We start from the raw sequence: 20,032 nt of genomic DNA on the forward strand, positions 1-20,032 counted from the left end.
GCACAAGGAACAGTGAGGAGAGAGGAATTTGATTTGCCGATAGTGTCCATTTTGTTGGTTGAAGAACACCGTTCAACACTGTTTGAAAACTGGTGTGGTATAATAAGAGTGTTGCAACAGAACAAGGAAGTTCCCAGGTTCAAATCATAGCAATACCAAGAAAACAGGGACCAGTCACCATCTCTGCGTCCAGATTACCTGTAAGAGCTGCTGTATACCTTGTAAAAGGTATATTACCTTTCCTGGAGGAACAGCAAGATAGAAATAAATCATTAAATTCAACCTTGAGTAAATCAATTTAGGAGTACATTGTGGTTTAAATAATAAGTTGTAAAGACTGCTGATCTCACATATTTGAATATTTTGATCAGTCATGCTAGTGTGAGGAAATCTACATGTTCTTTTGATCCCTTTTCTCCACAGCTGTTACAACTGAAAACTTTAAATTTCATTTGAGAAATAATTAAGAGGCTAGAAGGATGCCCTTTTCCACCAATCATATGACAGTCTTAAAACTTCATTGATTTCTATATTGAACAAGTATTTTACTACTGGGATCCTATATGGAGGACTTTATTGAAATCTAGATTGCATATATTGTACTAGGGGTTTTTTTAGTGCTATCATCTCTGGGCTGAAAAAAATCTGGATGGTCATTAAATGGCAACAAAAAGATACAGAAAACTTGAACTCTTTAATTCCATCTAGTAGTCACTAGGACTTTTGGAGCCCAGATCTGATAGCTCTATCTTGATGTCTCTTTAACCAGAGATAATTGCAGCATCCAGAAATTGAATGGGCATTGAATCCAAGTCATATATAAACAAGGTGAGAGTGGGAAAGATAAACAAGATGATACAGAAGATTGAGACCTGAAAGTCCACTTTTGGAAGGAGTGACAAGGGCCAAGGCAAACCTTGTTTCTAAGGAAGAATGTGGAGCTATAGTTTTTTAAACTGAAATGGAGAGTAGTTCTTGATAAAATATTTAAGTATGCCATAAACTAGTCCTCCCCAAACCAAGGTCGAGGCTGGGAGTTACCTTTCTCAAGCACTGCTGAGATACTAAATTGGCTCCAAGTTCATCTTATCAGAAAAGGAGTTCAGTTACTCAGATTGCTCTTAACCAATGCCATTCAATTATGTTTACATGCGATAGCATAGGGAAGAGAGAGGATGAATACCTTGGCAGAACTTTAGGAAGTGAGTAGTCAGTAGATCTTGGAGTGATGCCCTGGCCTGTATGAAACTACAAAAATACTGTTAAAATCTTCTATATTCATATATTTTTTAAAAAATTAAAACCATAAAGAGACTTCATAAAGTCACCCAAGACTAGCCTATGTGCTGAATGCAATACTATTTACTTTTACTGAATGCTCAAAATATTAGCTGTCATTGGGTATTATCATTCATTTTGAATCTTTGTTTTGAGAAAGAAATATATACTTGCAAAATCCCTAAATATGTTCCACCTTCCCTATTTTTTTTTCTCCTTTTATAGCCCATTGTTCAGATCTTGCTGTCTTAAACAAGAGTAAAACAAGTTAAGCTGCTTCAGCATTGCATTTCCAACTGTGGTGAGTCAGCTGTCTCAATAGGTAGGCAATAACTTTTTTTTTCACTGAGAGATAAATGGAACTTACAAATATTTAATAATTTTTTTTGTTGGTATAAACTTATATCTAAGTCCAATGCAATATTCATTTATCTGCATAACAATACCCCTGTAAGGAATGTTGTTGCTGAGAGAGAATGATTGATTCAAAGTCACTTCATGAGCTTCCATGGCTGAAGGCGGACTAGGAGCCTAAAGCTCATTGTTCCTAGTCCAACACCTTAACCATCACACCACACTGCCTCTCAGTATAGGGTGATGGTGCTATCATAATCTCTGACTTGAAAACTGTAAAAAGCAGTCTAAGCTTGTAGTAGGGGCAGGGCTGATAGAGACAATATCCATATCTAGATCTATTGCATTACATGTTTGGGGGAGGAAGGGAGAAAACCTCCCCAACTTCTCTACCCAGTTCATCTGTTGTACTTTGTGTATCACTGAACATCCACCAATGGATTTAATGTCTGAACAAGCATTAAACTCCTAAAAACCTGAGATTCTATGAGTGATATTTCAGAATAAATGCCGAAACTTCCTGCACCAGATTTATACAGAGCAGAGCAATGCATATTTATTTAACTGTCTTGTGTCTATATGTGGTGGTTTAATGATAGGCATAGGGAAATGTGAAACATTTGTGCCAGATGGATTAAAAGAGAAAGCATATCCTTGCTCCCTACCATAAACAAAGGAATAAATCTAGGTAAAAGTACTTTGCTCCAGTTCTAAAAAAAAAAAAAAAAGTTGTTAACATGGAGTTGGTTTCTACAGTCAACTTGCTAACCCTTAAAGGGAAGCATTTGTTTAAATCAAAACTCCCACAATAATTTCTATTCATGACTCAAGATTGAACACACAAAATTCTAAAGTGAATAAAAACAGCCCAAAAGTTTATTTCACATCAGCTACCATGGTCATATGACCACATACCTTTTTTTGTGAATTGTGAAGTATTCTGATTTTCTTCTTTCTCATTGTGTTTTATGCCATACCTTTCCAAGACACTAAGCTGCTGTTTGTTACTGTCAGTCTATAAGACAAACAGTTCTCTTCCATCCATGTGACAGCTGGTCATAATTCACGTACAATCGCGAAACATACTCAGAATTTCAAAATCTTCCCATGGAGGTGACTTGATTGGACTTTGGGACTTACAGTTAGATTATGAGCTAAGTATCTACTTGAGAGATGGAGCCTTCCACGACTTTTCTACTTCTAAGAATACAGAGACTCTCCTGCTGATCATGGATGAATTGGCCTGTCTGAAAGTTTTGTTCATTGCTAAAGAAGAACTGTGCTCTTTTGTAGAATGTAGTTTGCACTTTCTTTGTAGAGACACAAACTCATTCAGCAGTATCCCTGCAAAAAAATGATCTGGTCTTATGACAGTAGTATCTAATATTGTATTCTGAATGGAACTGAAATCTCCCAAAGCTCTACTATTACTTCCATTGTTACTTCCAAATAAGGAACATTGTCTTCACATAGCATACTACATAAATCCATCAGAGGCAACATTTGGAAAAATGGTTTGTAGTTTCCCGTTGAATGCACAGTTAATGGGAAATTCTCCAAATCATTACAAAATATCACTGTTTCTTTTTGACATATTCCAGTGTTACATTACAAAGCACCTTTTCCCAATCCTTTGCTCTCCAGATGGGGTCAAATTAGTGTTTTCAGAATTCATAACCAATATTGTAGCTAGGAATCTTGTAGTCTCTGGAGGGCATCAGGTTGAGAGAGGTTGTCAAAAAGCACGAAAAGCACTATGCTTTCTCACCAGCATCACTTAAGCTACTCAACATTTCATTAAATTATAACACATCTCTCTTCAGCACTGAGGAATAACAATTAAAAGTTGCAAGAGGAGAAGGAAAACATAATACATGATGCAGTGGGGTAACTGCTATGAGCATTGAGTTATTTCATCCAAACCTACATGAGAGCTAATTCCCTACTTGTAGAAATGCCCATTTAAGAGGAGAGAAAATACAAAATAGAACATAGGTTGGGCTTAAAGTCAAGTCACTTTAACTTTATTAAAGCAAACTTTATTAAATTAGGTTTGCTTTCTCAGGCTAAGGAACTTCAGATTCATTTAAGTCACTTGCCTGGATATGAAAAAATATACCTTAGCAAAAATGAGAGTAATTTTTTTAAGATCATCCAGCACATGAATAGGAGCACAACACTTTAAACTGTCACATGATTTGGACAGCAAGCTCAGCACCACACTGAAGCAAGATGAGGGTAGGTTAGGACCTGCAGAATAATTGCACAAGGAAATCCTTAAGGGAAGATATGCAGCCAGTAATATAATTTAATTTCAATGATTAATTTATTGTTCCTTCCTTTGGAAACAATAAAAAACAGACATGGAATGGGCAATTTCCCACCAGGTATGAAAACCCCAGTTAATAACTAGATTATTAAATGTTAATGATTATATAATGTGGCATGAATATACAGGTAGGATTAGTTTTGTTTCATCCATAAGTGAGGTATGTTTTGTGACCTTTCCCCCTTCCACAGAGGAGTTCCACTGATCTTTGGGCTCTTATTTCTGAGCAGACACAACCTTCTTCCAGGAAAGGCTTTTATCTTGCAATTGCCTTGCCTTGTTCATGGAATTTTATGGAGGGAAGCAGCATAACCTTCCACTATATTTCTAATATTTATTCTTACTAGAAAAAACAGTCTGTTATAGGAAAGGCAGAATAACTACTTCATGTCTTATGATTGGTAGCACCAGAAGCCCTTTTCTGGAAATACTCATGTATAAGATTGCAAAATCAATATATTGATCCCCAAACAAAAAACCTGACCTTTGGTTATTAGTCTGGGCTTTTTGGAGGAATGTGCAGACAATGGAAAAATGCTTTTTGTTTTAACAAGGTCCACTTATTAGTTGGGTTAACAAGCCACTATACTCAAAAGGGCAGGCAACCCAGTGCCTTCCTGGGAACACCCATGTCCCTGAAGACACCAGTCTTGGTACCCAGCAGACCCCTGGCTCCACCTGGCTAAACTTTTGATAGATCGTCTTTAAGTTTCTTTTAAAACAAATCAAATGAGAAGCTTCAAAGCATCTGGATTGACAAGAATGCCTCGAGGCCTCCTAGATATTATGAGGAAATAAAAATAGTAGACAGCTGCCTCCCAGGTCTTTGTTTGGAAGGGTGTGTCTCCCTTTCCAGAAAAATAAGAGGAAGAAAGAAGAGTTTGGATAGGAGGGAGCGGGAGGGGAAACAATAACTTTATCTTCTATTATAAGGATATTTTATGATCTTTCCATAGCAAACATACAGTTAATGTGCAAGCCCCCTTAGGGCACCCAAACAGGCTTTCCAAATCCCAGAAGGCCCCATTGGCTGAAAGGAGTCACCCAGCCCCTCATATACAGCTTCTTACACTATCATTCTAGACATCTCTCTTTAGCTCTGAGCTCTATTAGCTCCAGGGAGACTTTGTTCTAGATAAGTGCACATAAGCTTGACTCTTTGGCTGGGTTCTCACATCAGGCTTAGTCAAAATAGGTTTTTGTTGGTTTTGACTCAGCTTGTTGTGGAAGTTCAGCCAAATGTGCCTTATAAACCATGGCTCAGTGTGTTGTGCGCACCCAACCAATTATGGCTTATCTGGGAAATGGATAAAACAAACAATAGCTTAGCACTGCATTTGTCATCTCTCTATTTACTTAGGAAGACTGGAATTGTGGGGATGGTATTTCTGGATTTCTAAAAAAAAAAGAGAAAAAAAGAAGCATGAACGTTCCTTCTTTGTCCTGCTGAAGTAAAGGAATCTTGCTGTTTTAACTACATATAAGGAAACATACAAGCCTTTGCAGAAAGGCTTGCGTTTGGCCTATGCTGTTCCACAAAAGATATTTTAAATAGACTAAAACCAAGATTGTTGCTTGAGATTTTTCCTTGGTGCAGTGCAAAGGCCAGGGTGTCTACTTGATGAGGTCTGGAAAGAGACATCTTACAGCTCTTCAGTATCCTTTTTTTTTTTTTGGATAATCTGAACTGCAGTGGTTACCAGTGTTAGCCACTCCTCTCTTGCTAAGAGGTTGGTTACTAAATGGGATTTTAAAACAAGGTATACACAACTGTATTTTCACACAACCTGCCCAATTAAGTGCTGCCTGGTTTTGTGCACATGTGACCTTTTTAAAGGGGCTTGACAGAAACTGCTAATTGAATTCACACACAATTGGAATGCCAGAAATTATTTCAGCATCATTAAATCAACATCACTTGTATACAGAGCAGGATATCCCAGGATAGTTATTCACACCTCCTGATTGAATACCTCAGGTTATGCTCAGAATACTAGGTGTGGGCACGCTGAACTCTGAGAGTGTACGTTTGTTCCCTTTTTATTTTTGCAGGGTGAACCAACCTCATTCAAGCTGCTGATGTTTTTACTGGCAGCTCTAACAGTTGTGTTATCAGTTGACCTTAGCAGGAGCCAAAAGGGCAGGGCCTGTACCCCATGCTTCTGATAGAATGGACTGTGATCTATGATAGCTTATGCAATCATGAAAGGGTTAGTCTTTAGGTGCCCCAGGACTCTTTGTTGTATTTGCAGGAGATGTGGCTGGCTCACCTCCATGTTGTGAAATGCTTTTTGCAGATCAAGCTGTTGCTAATGGTAGAGTCAGCTGGTTGTTTTCCTTGGTCAGATGGCAACTCTTTTTGACATCTCTAAGAAAATCAGCAACCTCTTTGCTAATTTTGCTAGATCAGCTCAATGGTCATATAAAAAAGAAGGGAGGAGAATCTTTGGTATTTCTTGTGATCGTTGAATTGGACAAATAATAGTATTGCTACTTATGGGTCTTACCTGTTTTTTTTATTTTCCTTATGCCAATCCCTTTTTTATGAGTCACTTTTTTTTTTTAGTTAAAGATGAGTCTGAATCTCTTATGTTCTAGGAGCTTTGCTTTTGAGCCCTGTGGATGTTGCTGAACCATAGTTCCCAGCAGCTGGACCCAGCATAGCCAATGGTGAAGAATACAGGGAGATGCAGTTCAGCAACATCAGGAAGGCCACAGGTTTCCATGCATCTGATTGAAACTAGTTTTAGATTTTCCATTTCAGAAGGGAAAGAGGATGCATTTAGTGCAAATACACACATATGCACTAAAGTACTGCCATTTTTTCTATTTAGCATTAGCTGGACAAAAGACAGCCCAATGGGTAGCCCATCATATATGCCTTACAGTGCATGCGGTTCCAGGCTGAGTCTGTGCTGCCTTTTTCTTCAACAGCTTTTAATGGGCAGCAATTGTTCAACAACTGCCAGAATGGGGAAAGTCTGCTGGCTGTATGTCTACCAAGTAAGTCTTAAAGGCCCAGGAGTTCTGTCACAAAAAAGTCTGACTGCCTACCATAACCATTCCTACTCCACATTGGTTTGTGCCTAGTGAGTTGTGTCAGCCTTAAGTCATTATGGCTTAGCAAGTTGTACTAACTCAGCTCATTGTGATTTATTCAACCACTATAACCCAGTCTATTTCTGATCACAACACCATCAGCTCCTCATTCTTGGTTCTGCAAGTTCATCAACTATTGCTTCATTCTTAGTCCAAGTGGAAATGCCAGACTTTAGCCTTGCCACCTTCTTTCTTCCCCGATCTGTGATCACTAGATTTTGACACACCTACACTGCTGTATGAAAACTAGTTCAAGGCAGATTGACAGCAAATCCTACACTATTGAATTGAAGGGGGCTTATATCTGAATAGATTTCTACTGTTCCATTGTGACTTGGGAGAAAGTCCCATTGTGCAGTGAGGTTTATTTCTGTGTAAACACACAAAATATTGCACTGCAGAATGCCAACTTCTACCCGCTTACCAAATTTCCCTTCAGATAATAACTTTAGGCATATGGAGGGTGAAAGGCTAAAATGGAGGCAGAAAGAGAGTTGATGGCGATGGGTAGTGAAGCTAACAAACTATCATAGAATTTTTATTTTTATTGAAAAAAAGAGAAGTGACAGCAAGCCAGCCAATACTAAGGTAGCTGGAAGTTCATTAAATAAGGGCTACCATCTCTGGTTTCAAAAATTCAAATGGGAATAGCTATATAGAAAAACATAACTCTTTTTTGATATCTACTGTAGTGTTCTTCTGGATATTTGCAGATGTGGTAGACTTACTAACAGCGACTGCTCCCAGTCAAATGGAGTTTCACCCTAGGTATGAAGGGTCATCTGGCCCCAGAATCATGGATAAGCAATGCAGACAAGGTGTGTCGTATGAACATACCCATTTTATTATTTAGTTGTAAGTAAACATGTTTAGAATAGTGCCCGTATAAACCTCTCTTTCCCCTACAGAATCAAGGCTGTTTGGAGTTCCTACACCAATCACTGCAACGAAGGAGGGGAATTTGTATGTCACAGTGTCACAGAGAGAGAGAGCACTTTGTTCAGCCTCCTATAATCCTTTTTTATGTTATACCTGGTCAACTGATTGCAATTCTAAAAACTGTTCCCAGTCATATAAACAAATAAAGTAAATTAAGGGCTTGACACTGAAGGATAATCAATCTTGTGCATAAATCCTGATGGGGGATTTATGCAGTTCTGGAAATTCAGCCAAGGTATGAACTAAAATTGCATGTTTGAGGTGAAATGTTTTACACAAAGAGGCAAACAAAAGCAGTGGATGTGGTTTTGGAATGAGCTTGTTTGCAGTGGTCAGCTAGAAAAGTAAAGAAAGGAGATTATTGTGCATGATAATTAACTCTGGAAGCCTGCCAGGTTTGGTCTCCAATTACTTCTAAAGCTTTCACCAAGTTTCTTTGGTAAATACATTGACTTAATGGGTCTGAACGAGTTGGCATTTCCACACTGAGATTCTTTTTATTTGGATTATCTGCAGATAACTTTTAATTGATTAAAGAAGCTCTTCACTGGCCATTCCCTGCCCACCTACTGCTTGTGAAAGTTTTCCTTTGATTTGATTTCCTCTTGTAAGCTAATCTGTCTCATTGTATGTTGGGGTGAGAAGGGAGGTCAAGAAGCTATAGGGTACAATGAAACTCTTTCCCTGGACCACTGGAAATCATCCACTGTTGAACTTTTGAGATTTCATGTCTTTGTATCTAACCAGCTTATTGCCACACAGAATTCTCTTGCATTTTTTCCTAATCCTTCCCATTCAAAGAAAGAGAATTTCCTTTTGAAATAACGTTCAAGGATGAAGACAATATTGGATAAATTCTCATGGATGTAATGTCGTCATTTTGCATGATTTTAGTGCTGAGGTGGCTGAGGAATGTGCATGTGAGCATCCTTGTCTTTCTTGTATAATCATCTTTCCGGTGGTTTGCTTGGCTTTGTTAAATCCCAAGAAAAGCCACCATGAGAGAACTTCTCTTATTGGGCTTTTTTTCCAGCCTGAGAAAGGATTCAGACTGATGGATAGACGTGAAATCGAAAACAGCAGTAGCACAGAGATGACACACTCTGCCATCCTCAAATATGCCGTGCTAGCTTCATTCATACATAATGTCTTATTGCTACTTCTCACCTGTTTTCTTTGGCTTTTTCTACTATTTATTTTTCTCCTTCAAAGAAAACACTAAGACGGCAGTGCCCACATTGGTAATGGTGAAGTTACTAGCGGCATGATAAGTCATGGATCACAACCATTGGTTGTTATTTGTGACCTGGAAATTATAGGAAAGGCTGGAGTGTCCCAAAATACAGAAGCTTAAGAGAGCACACAGCTTTTTTACTGATTGGCGTAATGCTTTCTTCCTATGTGTGGGAAAATAATACTGCAGTCTGCCATCATCCTGATCACTCATCTTCTAACCATAAATGGGCAGAGCTGATAAGCAGAAACAGCCCTGTAGATGGGAGCGCAGGATTCTCTTTCTGTCATGCTGGAACTTTCTGAGAACACTGGGCAATATATAGCATGCAGATTTGACAAGCTCAGAAATAATATATGTATAGTATGACCACCAACACACAGTTATTTGAAATACAAAACCAGTAAATAGCATCCTTTTTGTAACATTAGTCTCATCTGGTATATAGAAATACATGCTGCTGGGTTGCAGAAAACAATTCACTTAGCTAAATTGGTGCTTACTCTCACCTGGGCAAAGAAGGCCAATATTCTTTGAAAACAATTCTGTATTTTGGTTTTATTAGCTTCTGTGACAGTAGTAACTCTATAAAATTTTGCTTGGAGAACAGTTCTGAGCTTTGGTTATTGGTGGTCTAAATAAACAAGGACTGCAGTGAATTCACCTTGCTGGAGATACCCTTTTCCATTCAAAAGTTACCCTTGTTATCTTATAAAGATTTCTTTGAAACAGAAAAGTTTCTGTTATCTTAGAGTGACTTGCAGCCTCCTCAAAGCTCTGTGTCAACCCTTTTATACAATATTGCCAAATTATAATTTTTATTGTTACTTGGCGGTGGGGTACAATTAAATATCATACTATTCAAAGACCAAGTACCCAATCCCAGCAGCTCTCAGTCCCCCCTCCCTTCTACTCTCCTATCTAATGCCAATGTAGATGGAAATCACTTATTTTTCTATCCACATACCTGTGCATATATCTGCATTTTGTTTGATCGTAAACCGCACCCATTATTTCATATTTATTTTCTCAATGCAACTAATACAGTGATAATAGGGTACAACAATTTAACAACTTAATCTTTGTAACATATTGAGCTCACTAAAAATTGCACCCAGGATTGCAGTGCCGGGTATATCTTTTTACCTAGAAGTAAGTGTTGGTATATAATTGTTATTAATACTATATAGCAGAGGTAGGTAGCCCAATGTCTTTCAGATCTTTTGAATTTCATCACTGATCAACCCCTTCTAGCATGGCCAAAAGCAAAAGATTCTGTGAGCTGTAGTCCCCAAAATCTGAAGGGTACCAGATAGTCTCCTTCTGTATTGAATGATATTGGGACTGGCTTCAAGCGTTACCTTAACCTACAAACCTAGTTCACACACACACAACCATTCACCTTTTTGTGCTAATTGGCATTGGTAATAACTTGGCTTTGATGACATGCTTAAGTGTAGCAAAGCCACAGATTAAACAGGAAGGGGGAGGGACGCAGGCATACCACAGAATGGCTTAGAGTACCATCTGCTTTGTTTAGCTTGGTGCAATACGCAAACCCCAGCCACAGTGACTTGTAAACTGTGGTTTGCATCATTGTGCTTTATTCGAGAAGTACAATGTGTGAACAAAATTAAAAAGTAGGAAAGATGAAAAATATCAACTTTTTTGTGTCTGTGCAAAGGATTTAAAGAGCAATAGGAGTTGTTTACTCTTCAAATTGTAATTATCCCAGCTTCATTTCACAGTAGGAGTTTGATAACTATATACATGTAATTGAGGAACTATGAACCCATCATATTTGTAGTAACTTCTAGTCTGGTGCATTCAGTGTATTGATTGAACAGGTTTGTAAGTAACTACTTATCTTGTCCATACATTCCTAAAGAGTGGAGAGAAAGGAAAGAAAGAATTACTCACTCTTGCAACATCACTTTGTGAGAAATGTGCATTCTTTTTCTCTTTAAAAGCTATGTAAATCCCATGTTTATGACAACTAGTCAAATATGAAGTTTAAATCTATTCTGCAAGTATTAACTCCAGGGTAGAAAAAACGTGTATTGGTGGTGCGTATATATACAAAATCTTTCTATTGTGGTGACACCGGTCTATATTTCAGCATAAGACTGCCTGCTACAACCGTTTGAATAGCAGACCTTTATAACTATGAACTTTATTGATGCATTGTTTCTTGTTCAGTGATCATCTTTTAAAGATCTCCCAATTATATGTCACTGGCTTTATAACACAAACAAGCACTGCATTCCTGACGTGGAAAAGGATTCTTCAGATTCCCCTCCCCCCCATGCATACCTCCCCTAATGGGAGGTGATAGTTTTGCTAGTTATCTCCCACAGCTTTCAAATAGCAAATAAGCATCAGCCTAACCTACAATGAGCTCTGTTCAACGTATTGGAATTTCTGATTAGTAGTTTCTGGAATGCTTGGAGAAAACATAAAGAGTGCAGGAGCACTCACCATGGAAAATTATTCTTTCCTTTGGTAACACTTTCCATTGTTTAAAACACTTAATAAAGAATATGTCTTCATTAAAAAGATTTAGAATCTAGTTCCAGTGGATGAAAATCAGTATTGGACTGATACATGGAGACTGCAGTCTCATTCAGCAAAAGCTGTAAGCCCAGTGAGGCTCAGTAGGATTTCACAGAAGTATATGTTTAAGAAGCACCACGGTATAATGGAGTGAAACTGCTGTGATAGCAAATAATAAAGTATACTGAAGGCTTGAACTACCATCAGATTCATTTCTAGAAAATAGCCAATACTAGCACAAACACACACAAAACAAAAGCCAACAAGGATCTTACTCTATTGTATTATTGATGAATATGTTAACTCCAAACTTAGTGTCTTAAACAGGAGAACAAGAAAATGTCCTACACACATTTTACAGTTAGGATTAATATGGCAGCTAACCGGAAGAGCAGTATATGTATTCATAGATTTTTAAAAATATCTAGTCTTTCCTCAGTTTGGGGACAGATTATTTTGGAGAAAGTCTAAGTGACCGCTAAGAAGTGACACTGGTTTGATGGCACATCATCAATAATCAATTAGTCTTTCTTCTAGGAATGTAAGGGAGCATACCTAACACTCCTTCCTCCTGTTTTCCCCACAATAACAACCTGTTCTCCTAAGAATTGGTGACCTACCCAAAGTCACCCAGTGAACTTCCATTGCTCAGAATGGACCTGAATCCGTGTCTTCCTGCTACTTAATCTCTACATCACTGGGTCACAAATGTTAAACTGATTACATTGGCTATTAGTAATATATAACTCTTAAAAGAGTCATGGTAAAACCTTGTGCATGGTTATTTGGAAGTGTCTTGTTGCAGTTGATAAGTGTGCTTTTATTATTGTGATTCATACATTACTAAGAATTATTAAAATTGTACATATCACTATATTCATCTATCAATGTTATAATCAGTTCTGTATGTTTTTCAGCATATTTTTTTTTTCAAGAAATATAAATAGTAAAACATTTAAAGAAAGTGCATTGGGTCAGGTGCAAGAATGTTTACACCAAAGATGCAAAATGTATTCTTGTCCTAAGATGTGTTTCAGCAGCATAAACAGGAATGGGAACCTGTAAGGCCAAGGTTAATTCTAACCACTAGCTATATTCAAACATCATACTAAGCTTGGGTTTTCTGAAACCACAGGTGGCTATGTTCACTCATCAGGCTATACTCTAATGTGGTTTATTTGGTTCTTGTTGAGCATACCAAATTAATGTAACCATTAACCTTTACAAACTATGGTCATAACAGACATAATTCCAGACTTATCACATAATGTTTCCTTGTTTATCTGCTTGTCTTCATTCTGCTATTAGTGTACAGCCTCAACTTACTCTGGGTCCTCGTTGTACCCTTGATTTAGTTGTCATTTCTTCTTACACAGCCCTTACTGATTTTCAACACTTGAAGGTTTGTTTCCCTCAACACTCAAATTACAGCAGAGAGAAGAGAGGGCTCTAGTTCCCCTTTTGCTGCTTTCCTTAGCTACTTACAGAAGGTATGTTTGAGATACAATATTGAAAGGTATGAGAAAGTCAGGTGCAGGACTTGAAGATTGTACTAAAGGAGCGTCTATCTTTCCCCTATAATTTGAACAGTACAGTAGTTTCTTCAGAGAATAAGCTTTGGGAGTTCAGTGTCATAGGCATCTATTTCTAAGCACGATGATGCCAAAATGATGAAATGTGTGCTTTGATGTCATGATGTAAGCTCTACCTCTTTGTACTTCACTTGAGGCACAGAATTGCACTTAAGTATGTGTGGGGCAGAGTTCATATTGTGCCATCAGAACTCACATTACTTGACCCCCTCCATTGCCACTTATGTTCAAAGCCATACTTAATTTGGGTCAGGGGAGAATAAACTGGGAATGGTAATTGGCTTAGTGATAAAACAAAGTGGATGTGGCTGGTATTTTTTTTCTTTCCCTGCTATATGGGAGCAGTTTTGACGACTGTTAGCTTTTAAAATGATGTTAAGCCTACTTTTAAAATGGTGTTAAGGTATACAGAATTATTTTATGTGTTTCTTGCTTCAAAATGGCAGGAAAAACCAGCAGTTTTCAACAGTTCTGGTTGGAGAGTCTTTGGAATTGCAGGTTGTCCACCCCTCCCTTATATGAACTTGAACACCAGCTGAACTGATAGTTTTCTCTCTCCTCTCAGAAATGGCACTGTTAACTGTTATTTATTTGAGGGCCTGGATATTCCACATTACCACAACAGACAAACTCTCAGGATCAGGGGCTCTATTGTCACAAGCAGCGTAGAATGTATACTAAATAACAGATTCCGGATGGTAGAATAGGGCTGATGCCTTGCATGAGTCAGACGTAAGCAGCTGTTAGCGTAATGTGGGAGAATGAGGAAACATCAACACTAATCCTATCCATAACATTTGAATGTAAAGACCCCTTGTGCAATCTTTTGGCACCAGAGTTTCAAAACCCATGGCTCATAGACCACAGGATATTGTTGAGCTAGACTAATGCTTATCTGTGAAGGCACTCAAAAAATGGCTATGAATGCATTCAGGTGGCAGCTGTGTTGACCACTGTATCAGCCACAAAGGATGTTGGCTAAGAAATATTTGAAGTGTGTGTGTGAATTGTATTGGCAAAAGAATGGATTTAAGGGAATGGTAGGGGCTGGCATCTGTGTCTTCTAATTACATATGGTGCAAACAAATCCTTCTCGATGTCTATTCAAGTGTTTAGACTGTGGAAATCCAAGTTCAGTTTTTTGCTCAATTGCAACACTAAAAAGAGCCCATAGAACAAGAAGTTGAAACATTTATGCATTTTTCATATGTGGATGTAGGGCATTATTTTAATTGGAAATTAAGAAGTAGAACTAGGATGTATTTTACAGAACAGTGTGTGTGTGTGGTTAACTTGCTAGGAAGGTGGGGGAGTGTTTAACTTCAAAAGAGAGACAAGCAATGTTTCAAATTTTTGCAGGAGAACACCATCTGTCCTCCTTGACTCTGGGTAGGGAGAGGCTACACTTGTTCAGTGGAAAGGAAAGATAGTTTTCATGAGCCCAGAAATATTTTATTATATTTTTGGTGGCTATTAGAAACATTTTTAGTTACCAAAAGTGGATATAGGTTGTGGAGCTTTGGCCTCATAAAATTTCTAATCCTAATTTTCTTTGCAGGATTGTAGTGTTCACCTTAATCCAGCTCACTTAAGGCAGGAAAACACCAAATTTTAACAAAGTAATAGAAGCCAAAAGGGTTTCATATTCTAGCTGTGTGCAGAATGTTACTCTAACACTGCGCTCAAAGTATTCCCCACTTAAAAAATAACAAAGTTTAGAGAGGATTTCTCATTTTTGAAAGTTCAATTTTAGATTTTTTAAATGGCCATTTGGCAATATTTTTCTTTCCAATCACACGCATTTTCCTTCCATATAGTTGAAGACTTGAGGGCCGCAATCCTGCGCTCATCTGACGACCTAAAACTTTCTTCCGAGTAAAGATGAAAAAGATCGCGCGGCACCTTAAACCCCTCGGTTTCCGAAAACTGTGATTTGCAGAATTAGCGCGTGGGGGAGATGGCGTGCAGATGGCCACGTTTTTAACAAAGGCGAAACTTTAGGAAAGACTCCATCGCCTCTTGCCCACCCCCTTCCCCACCTTAGTTCCCAGCCGCAGAGACGGGCAAGCAGGGGCCCGCCGCCATCCTCCGCCGGTGTCACCCAACCTAGGGGTCAGATACCAGCATCGGAGGGAGGAAAAAGGGGGAGGGATCAGGCGCTGATGATGTCAGCTTGGGAAGAGAAAGGAGCGAACGAGTACGCAGGAGGAGGGGAGGGAGGGAGAGCGCGAGGAGCGACTGTTCCGGGTCAGACACAGGAATGGGAGGGAAAAAAAAACACTAAAAAGGTGCCCGAGCTCCAACCCGAAGCGAGCCGCGCGCCTTCGGAACCCGACCCGCGACTAGCGAGATCCTGGTGCAACTGGCTGAACAACAGACTCCCAATAAGAAGCGATCAGAGGAAGATTTCTTCACCCCCTTTCCTTCTTTTCGTTCGTAGCAATTGCTGCTTGTTTCTTTCTGGAATTGGAGAACGGGCTGAAAGAGAAAGTGTTTCCTTCTGCCCCCCTCGATCGATCTGAGAAGCCGTCGCCGCTGCTTCTTTCTCCCTCTTGGGGACTAGTCGCGAGAACGAGTCGGAGGAGACGGAGAAGAGGGCGCCAGGGAACGCGGCCGTGGGGACGCGCTTCAGAGCCCGGCGTCGGCGAGGTTGCTAAGGGGCGGGTTTGGCCAACCACCCCCTCACCCCGCGCGCCGTGGGTTTCCGAGGGCAAAAGCAGCGCGGGCTCGGGAGGCAGGATTTCAAGTGGAACTCGCCCAGAAGAGGAGGAAAGCGGAGCGAGCAGGCGGGGGCCGCTGGACGACCGGGGCGGCGCGCACCTCCCCTGCCCTGCGCGGCTTCAGCGGTGTCTGGCGGGCGGGCGGGCGGGCGGGCGTCGTTGCTCTGCCGCCGCCGCTATGTTTCATTGCATCCCGCTGTGGCGGTGCAACCGTCATGTGGAGATTATCGATAAGCGCCACTGCTCGCTGGCCGCCGTGCCTGAGGAAATCTACCGCTACAGCCGCAGCTTAGAAGAACTCCTGCTGGACGCCAACCAGCTGCGCGAGCTGCCTAAGGTGAGGGAGAGCGCCGGAGGAGGAGGAGGAGGGGTTGCAGGGGCTGGGGAGGCGAAGGAAGGGGAATTCTAACTTTCGAGGTCGCCGGCGGCCGCCGCTCATCCGCCTCTCTCCTTTCCCACCTGGGAATGCAGCAGCCCACAGACACTACTTATCCGACCCAGGGGAGCAACCCTGACGTCCAAGGCGGGGGACCAGGCTCCCTCAGGGCCACTTTACGAAGTTCTGCGCAGGGGTGTCGGTAGAAGTCAACCACCCTGAAGCATTTTTCCGCATCTGCCTCAGTCAGGCTGCTCACTCTCGCCCCCCCTTTTTTTTTTAGCATTCAGGAAACCCCATTGACTTACGTGTCCTTAAGTCGCTCTTAGGACTCTATCCTAACCTAGAGGTACGTTTGTCTGACGTAGAAACTTTGGTCAGCCCGATAGCAAAAGCCCACCCCTGTTCACTCCACCAGTTGGAACCAAGTACGTGCGTGCGTGCATTTGTGGTGTGGGTAAGAGAGAGAAGTCTGTCTTGGCGCCAGCCTTCTTGACAACAACCCCGAGTCTTCAGGGCTTGCAAGACCTGATTTTTCCCTTGGTATGACAGCCTGGTTTACCTTGTGAAAACGATTATGCTCCGATGCCAGGACCAGCTACAAATCAGTTTGTGCATTGGGACTCATGTAGGGGAGGAGGGTAAGTGGCATCGTGCCTAGTTTGTAGTGCACCTGAACTGTTCAGGAGGCCTCTCTTCCTGAAGTATACGTTAAGAGACTGTTTTGGAATGTTCCTCTGAATCGGAAACCCTGCGATCTTGCAATAGTTCAGTGGTGTCCATTCAGTCCCGTGGACAAGGGGAGTCAAAGTATTTATGGGTTTGTCTATTCCAGCAATTGCTGGGCCAGGGTGTCAGCCAAATGTAGTTATGCAGATTGCTGCTTAGGGCTGCCAGTTATATTTATAATCACATTGGTCTGTGCATTCTTTTTCCCTGAATACTTTGCATTTGTGTGGAGAGAAAAATGGGTGTGTAAACTATCCTTTTATGCATGGAATATTGCAAACACTATTTATATGCATTTCTAGCCCTTTACAGTGCTTTATTTGGATTTGAGGGGGGCACCCACTCCAGGTGGCTTGGAGTGGTTATGTCATGTTTTAAAAATATGTAAATCCCATAGCTTATATTTGCCACACAGCAGCTCAAACCGCATTTCTTTGGATATGTGAGCAGTGTAGCATGTACAGTGATGTGGTGCTTCACTAATTATTCCATCGTTCTTAAGCTGGTCTTTCGATATGCCCAAAAGTGCATCCACAAAACATTCTTTATGACCTCAAGCCTGCTTCCTCCCACAGCTAATGGCTTTCATTATTGTAGTTACTTCCCTTGTTTTTTATAGAAATTCAGAAAGTGAATGCCAGCACATCTATATAGTCTTGTGTTTGTCTTTTTAAAATTGGTCAAACTGGTGTGGCAGGGTAGAATGATTAGTGGCTTAGGCAGCTGAGCAATTTGCAGTAGAGTTTCTATGAGAGAAGGAAAAGTTGTCAGTATGGTTGGATTAAAGTCCCACACAGATCATGGTTAATAGCAAGGGTGAAATCTGCAGCAGATATAGTGAAGGAAAAGTATGAGTGTTCCGCAACATGGGAAAGACAGGAATCTAAAGGAAGCACAGGTGGATAATAAAACTTGAGAAAAAGGCAAGTGGCTATTGAGGCAATTAGAAACTTTACATTGCTTAAGCTGATGTTAGGAAAAATTGCATGCGTGGGTTATCGAGTGGCTGGTGAAAGGATATGTTGGGAATGAAGAAGAAGGGGTAGCAGACCCCCGGGAACATGAGGATGCTTTGCCTAGTGAAAACCTGGAATTTAAGAAAAGAAGATCCAAGGAATTGGGGAGGAGGCTTCTTCTTCAATATACCTAGAAAGAATTGGTTGTGGAAGGCTGTCCTATCCATGCGTTCTTTTTTTCCTGTTTATTCCTATTACTGCCTTGGGGTAAAATTGAACACAAGACCTAATTGGGAATTATCTGTTAGGTACTTCTGTCACCTTGGCGGCCTGTTAATGCACAGCTGTATGCTAATAATATGGTTTATCTGTTTTGGACTTAGCATGATGAATAACCTACCCATTGAATGCACAGCTAATACAAAGGGAAAAACATTGCTTTCTGCTATCTAGGAGACTGATACAAAATCAGGTTCCCAAAGTGATACCTATGAAAGCAGGAATATCCAGACCCATTACCATCTATAGGAAAAAAATGGAGTATGATAAAAACCTATTTCCATCTTAATTTAAAAATCAAAATGAACTGTTTATTAGACAAAGGGTCTGAAAACAAAATTGCAGCTTAGCTATTGTGTGTCTTTCCAATTTTGTAATTACATTTTTAAAGATTATTCCTTCTAATACAAGATTTAATGTATTTTATTTACAGTTTTGTAACCCACCCCAAACCATAGACAGGTAGTTTCAGTCTCTGCAAGGCAGTGCCTGAGTTATTTCAGTAACTTACTTTCAGTGAAAAAAAAATCAGTATTGGTATTAGGTTAAGTCAGTTATGAAGCAGAGCACGTTAGCTCAAATGTGGCCTGACTGTTAGACAAATCAAATGATGTGGAGAATAATAATATTAGTCCGGTCAACATCCAGGCAGCAGCTATTTGATGTAGTACCATTTTTGTTGGTTGAAAGACAAATACTTGTAAAAATTTAAGTCTAACTCAAAGAACAGGGATCATTTCTAGCCCTACACTTGTTCTTTTAGCTGCTGTGTATCATCATGAATTTTGGTCCGGACTTTGTCATTTACACATGCTGAATCAGCCCTCCTAAAACCTCATTCTTATTCAGCTACAGTTGTACTTAGAAAAAAAAATACTTAAGACATGGCTAGTTTTATCAGAACATTGATGGGCATCTAGATAAATATGTACTGGAACAAATGCAGAAACAAAATTGACCAATCAAAAATATGTTGGGTTTTTTCCCCTTGCTATTTTTACTTTGGCAGGGATTTAGTAATTTGCAGTGGTCTATCCTGTGGATCTATTTCTGCAAGAGAAGAACTAGCAGTTAAAATATAGAGTTAGCAAATTTTTACTCAAGTTTTTTCTTTCTTGGATTTTTTTTTTTTTTTTTTTGCAGATACGGTATTACGCTTTAATTTTCAGTATTCTGTATCCTAAAAAAAATGATGTGGTATATGCAGCATTGTCTGCGTACAGCAGACTTTCAACTATAACAGCAAAATATGATGAGGGAAATTCAGTTGAGGTATAACGTCTAAGTTAACATGTGACTGTCTTTTGCAGTTGGATAGCAAACCAGAATAAGACACCATGCCTGGTAATAGGTGTTTGGAATGTCATTTATGCTAATTCTGATGTGGGTTCTATTCACATGTTATTCATGAAAAATGGCTCCATGAGGTACTCCCTCTCTATATATACATACACACACAGAATAAGTGAGGCAGTGAGATTTTGTGTATAGATGCCTGCATGATGGAAGATGAAAGAAATTTTTTTTAAATAAGCTTTCACCATTTCTGAAATCCTGTTAATACAGACATCTTGAACAGGTAGAAACCTATGTA

General features: G+C 39.9%; 1 protein-coding gene across 1 annotated transcript in view; it reads left to right on the forward strand.

Moving 5' to 3' along the window:
- Window positions 1–20,032, forward strand: part of LRRC1 (leucine rich repeat containing 1) — a 134,189-nt gene that overhangs the window by 39,851 nt on the left and 74,306 nt on the right. The window contains exons 7-8 of the mRNA XM_088137040.1: window positions 1,504–1,600; window positions 15,819–16,435. Of these exons, the coding sequence (XP_087993166.1) occupies window positions 16,277–16,435 (159 nt within the window). The 5' untranslated portion in view covers window positions 1,504–1,600; window positions 15,819–16,276. The remainder of the gene's footprint in view (window positions 1–1,503; window positions 1,601–15,818; window positions 16,436–20,032) is intronic.

This window comes from Python bivittatus, unplaced genomic scaffold (genome assembly GCF_059951505.1).
Source record: "Python bivittatus isolate LINGU-HERP-01145 unplaced genomic scaffold, Pbiv_v1 ctg000020_np1212, whole genome shotgun sequence".
Classification (NCBI taxonomy): domain Eukaryota; kingdom Metazoa; phylum Chordata; class Lepidosauria; order Squamata; family Pythonidae; genus Python; species Python bivittatus.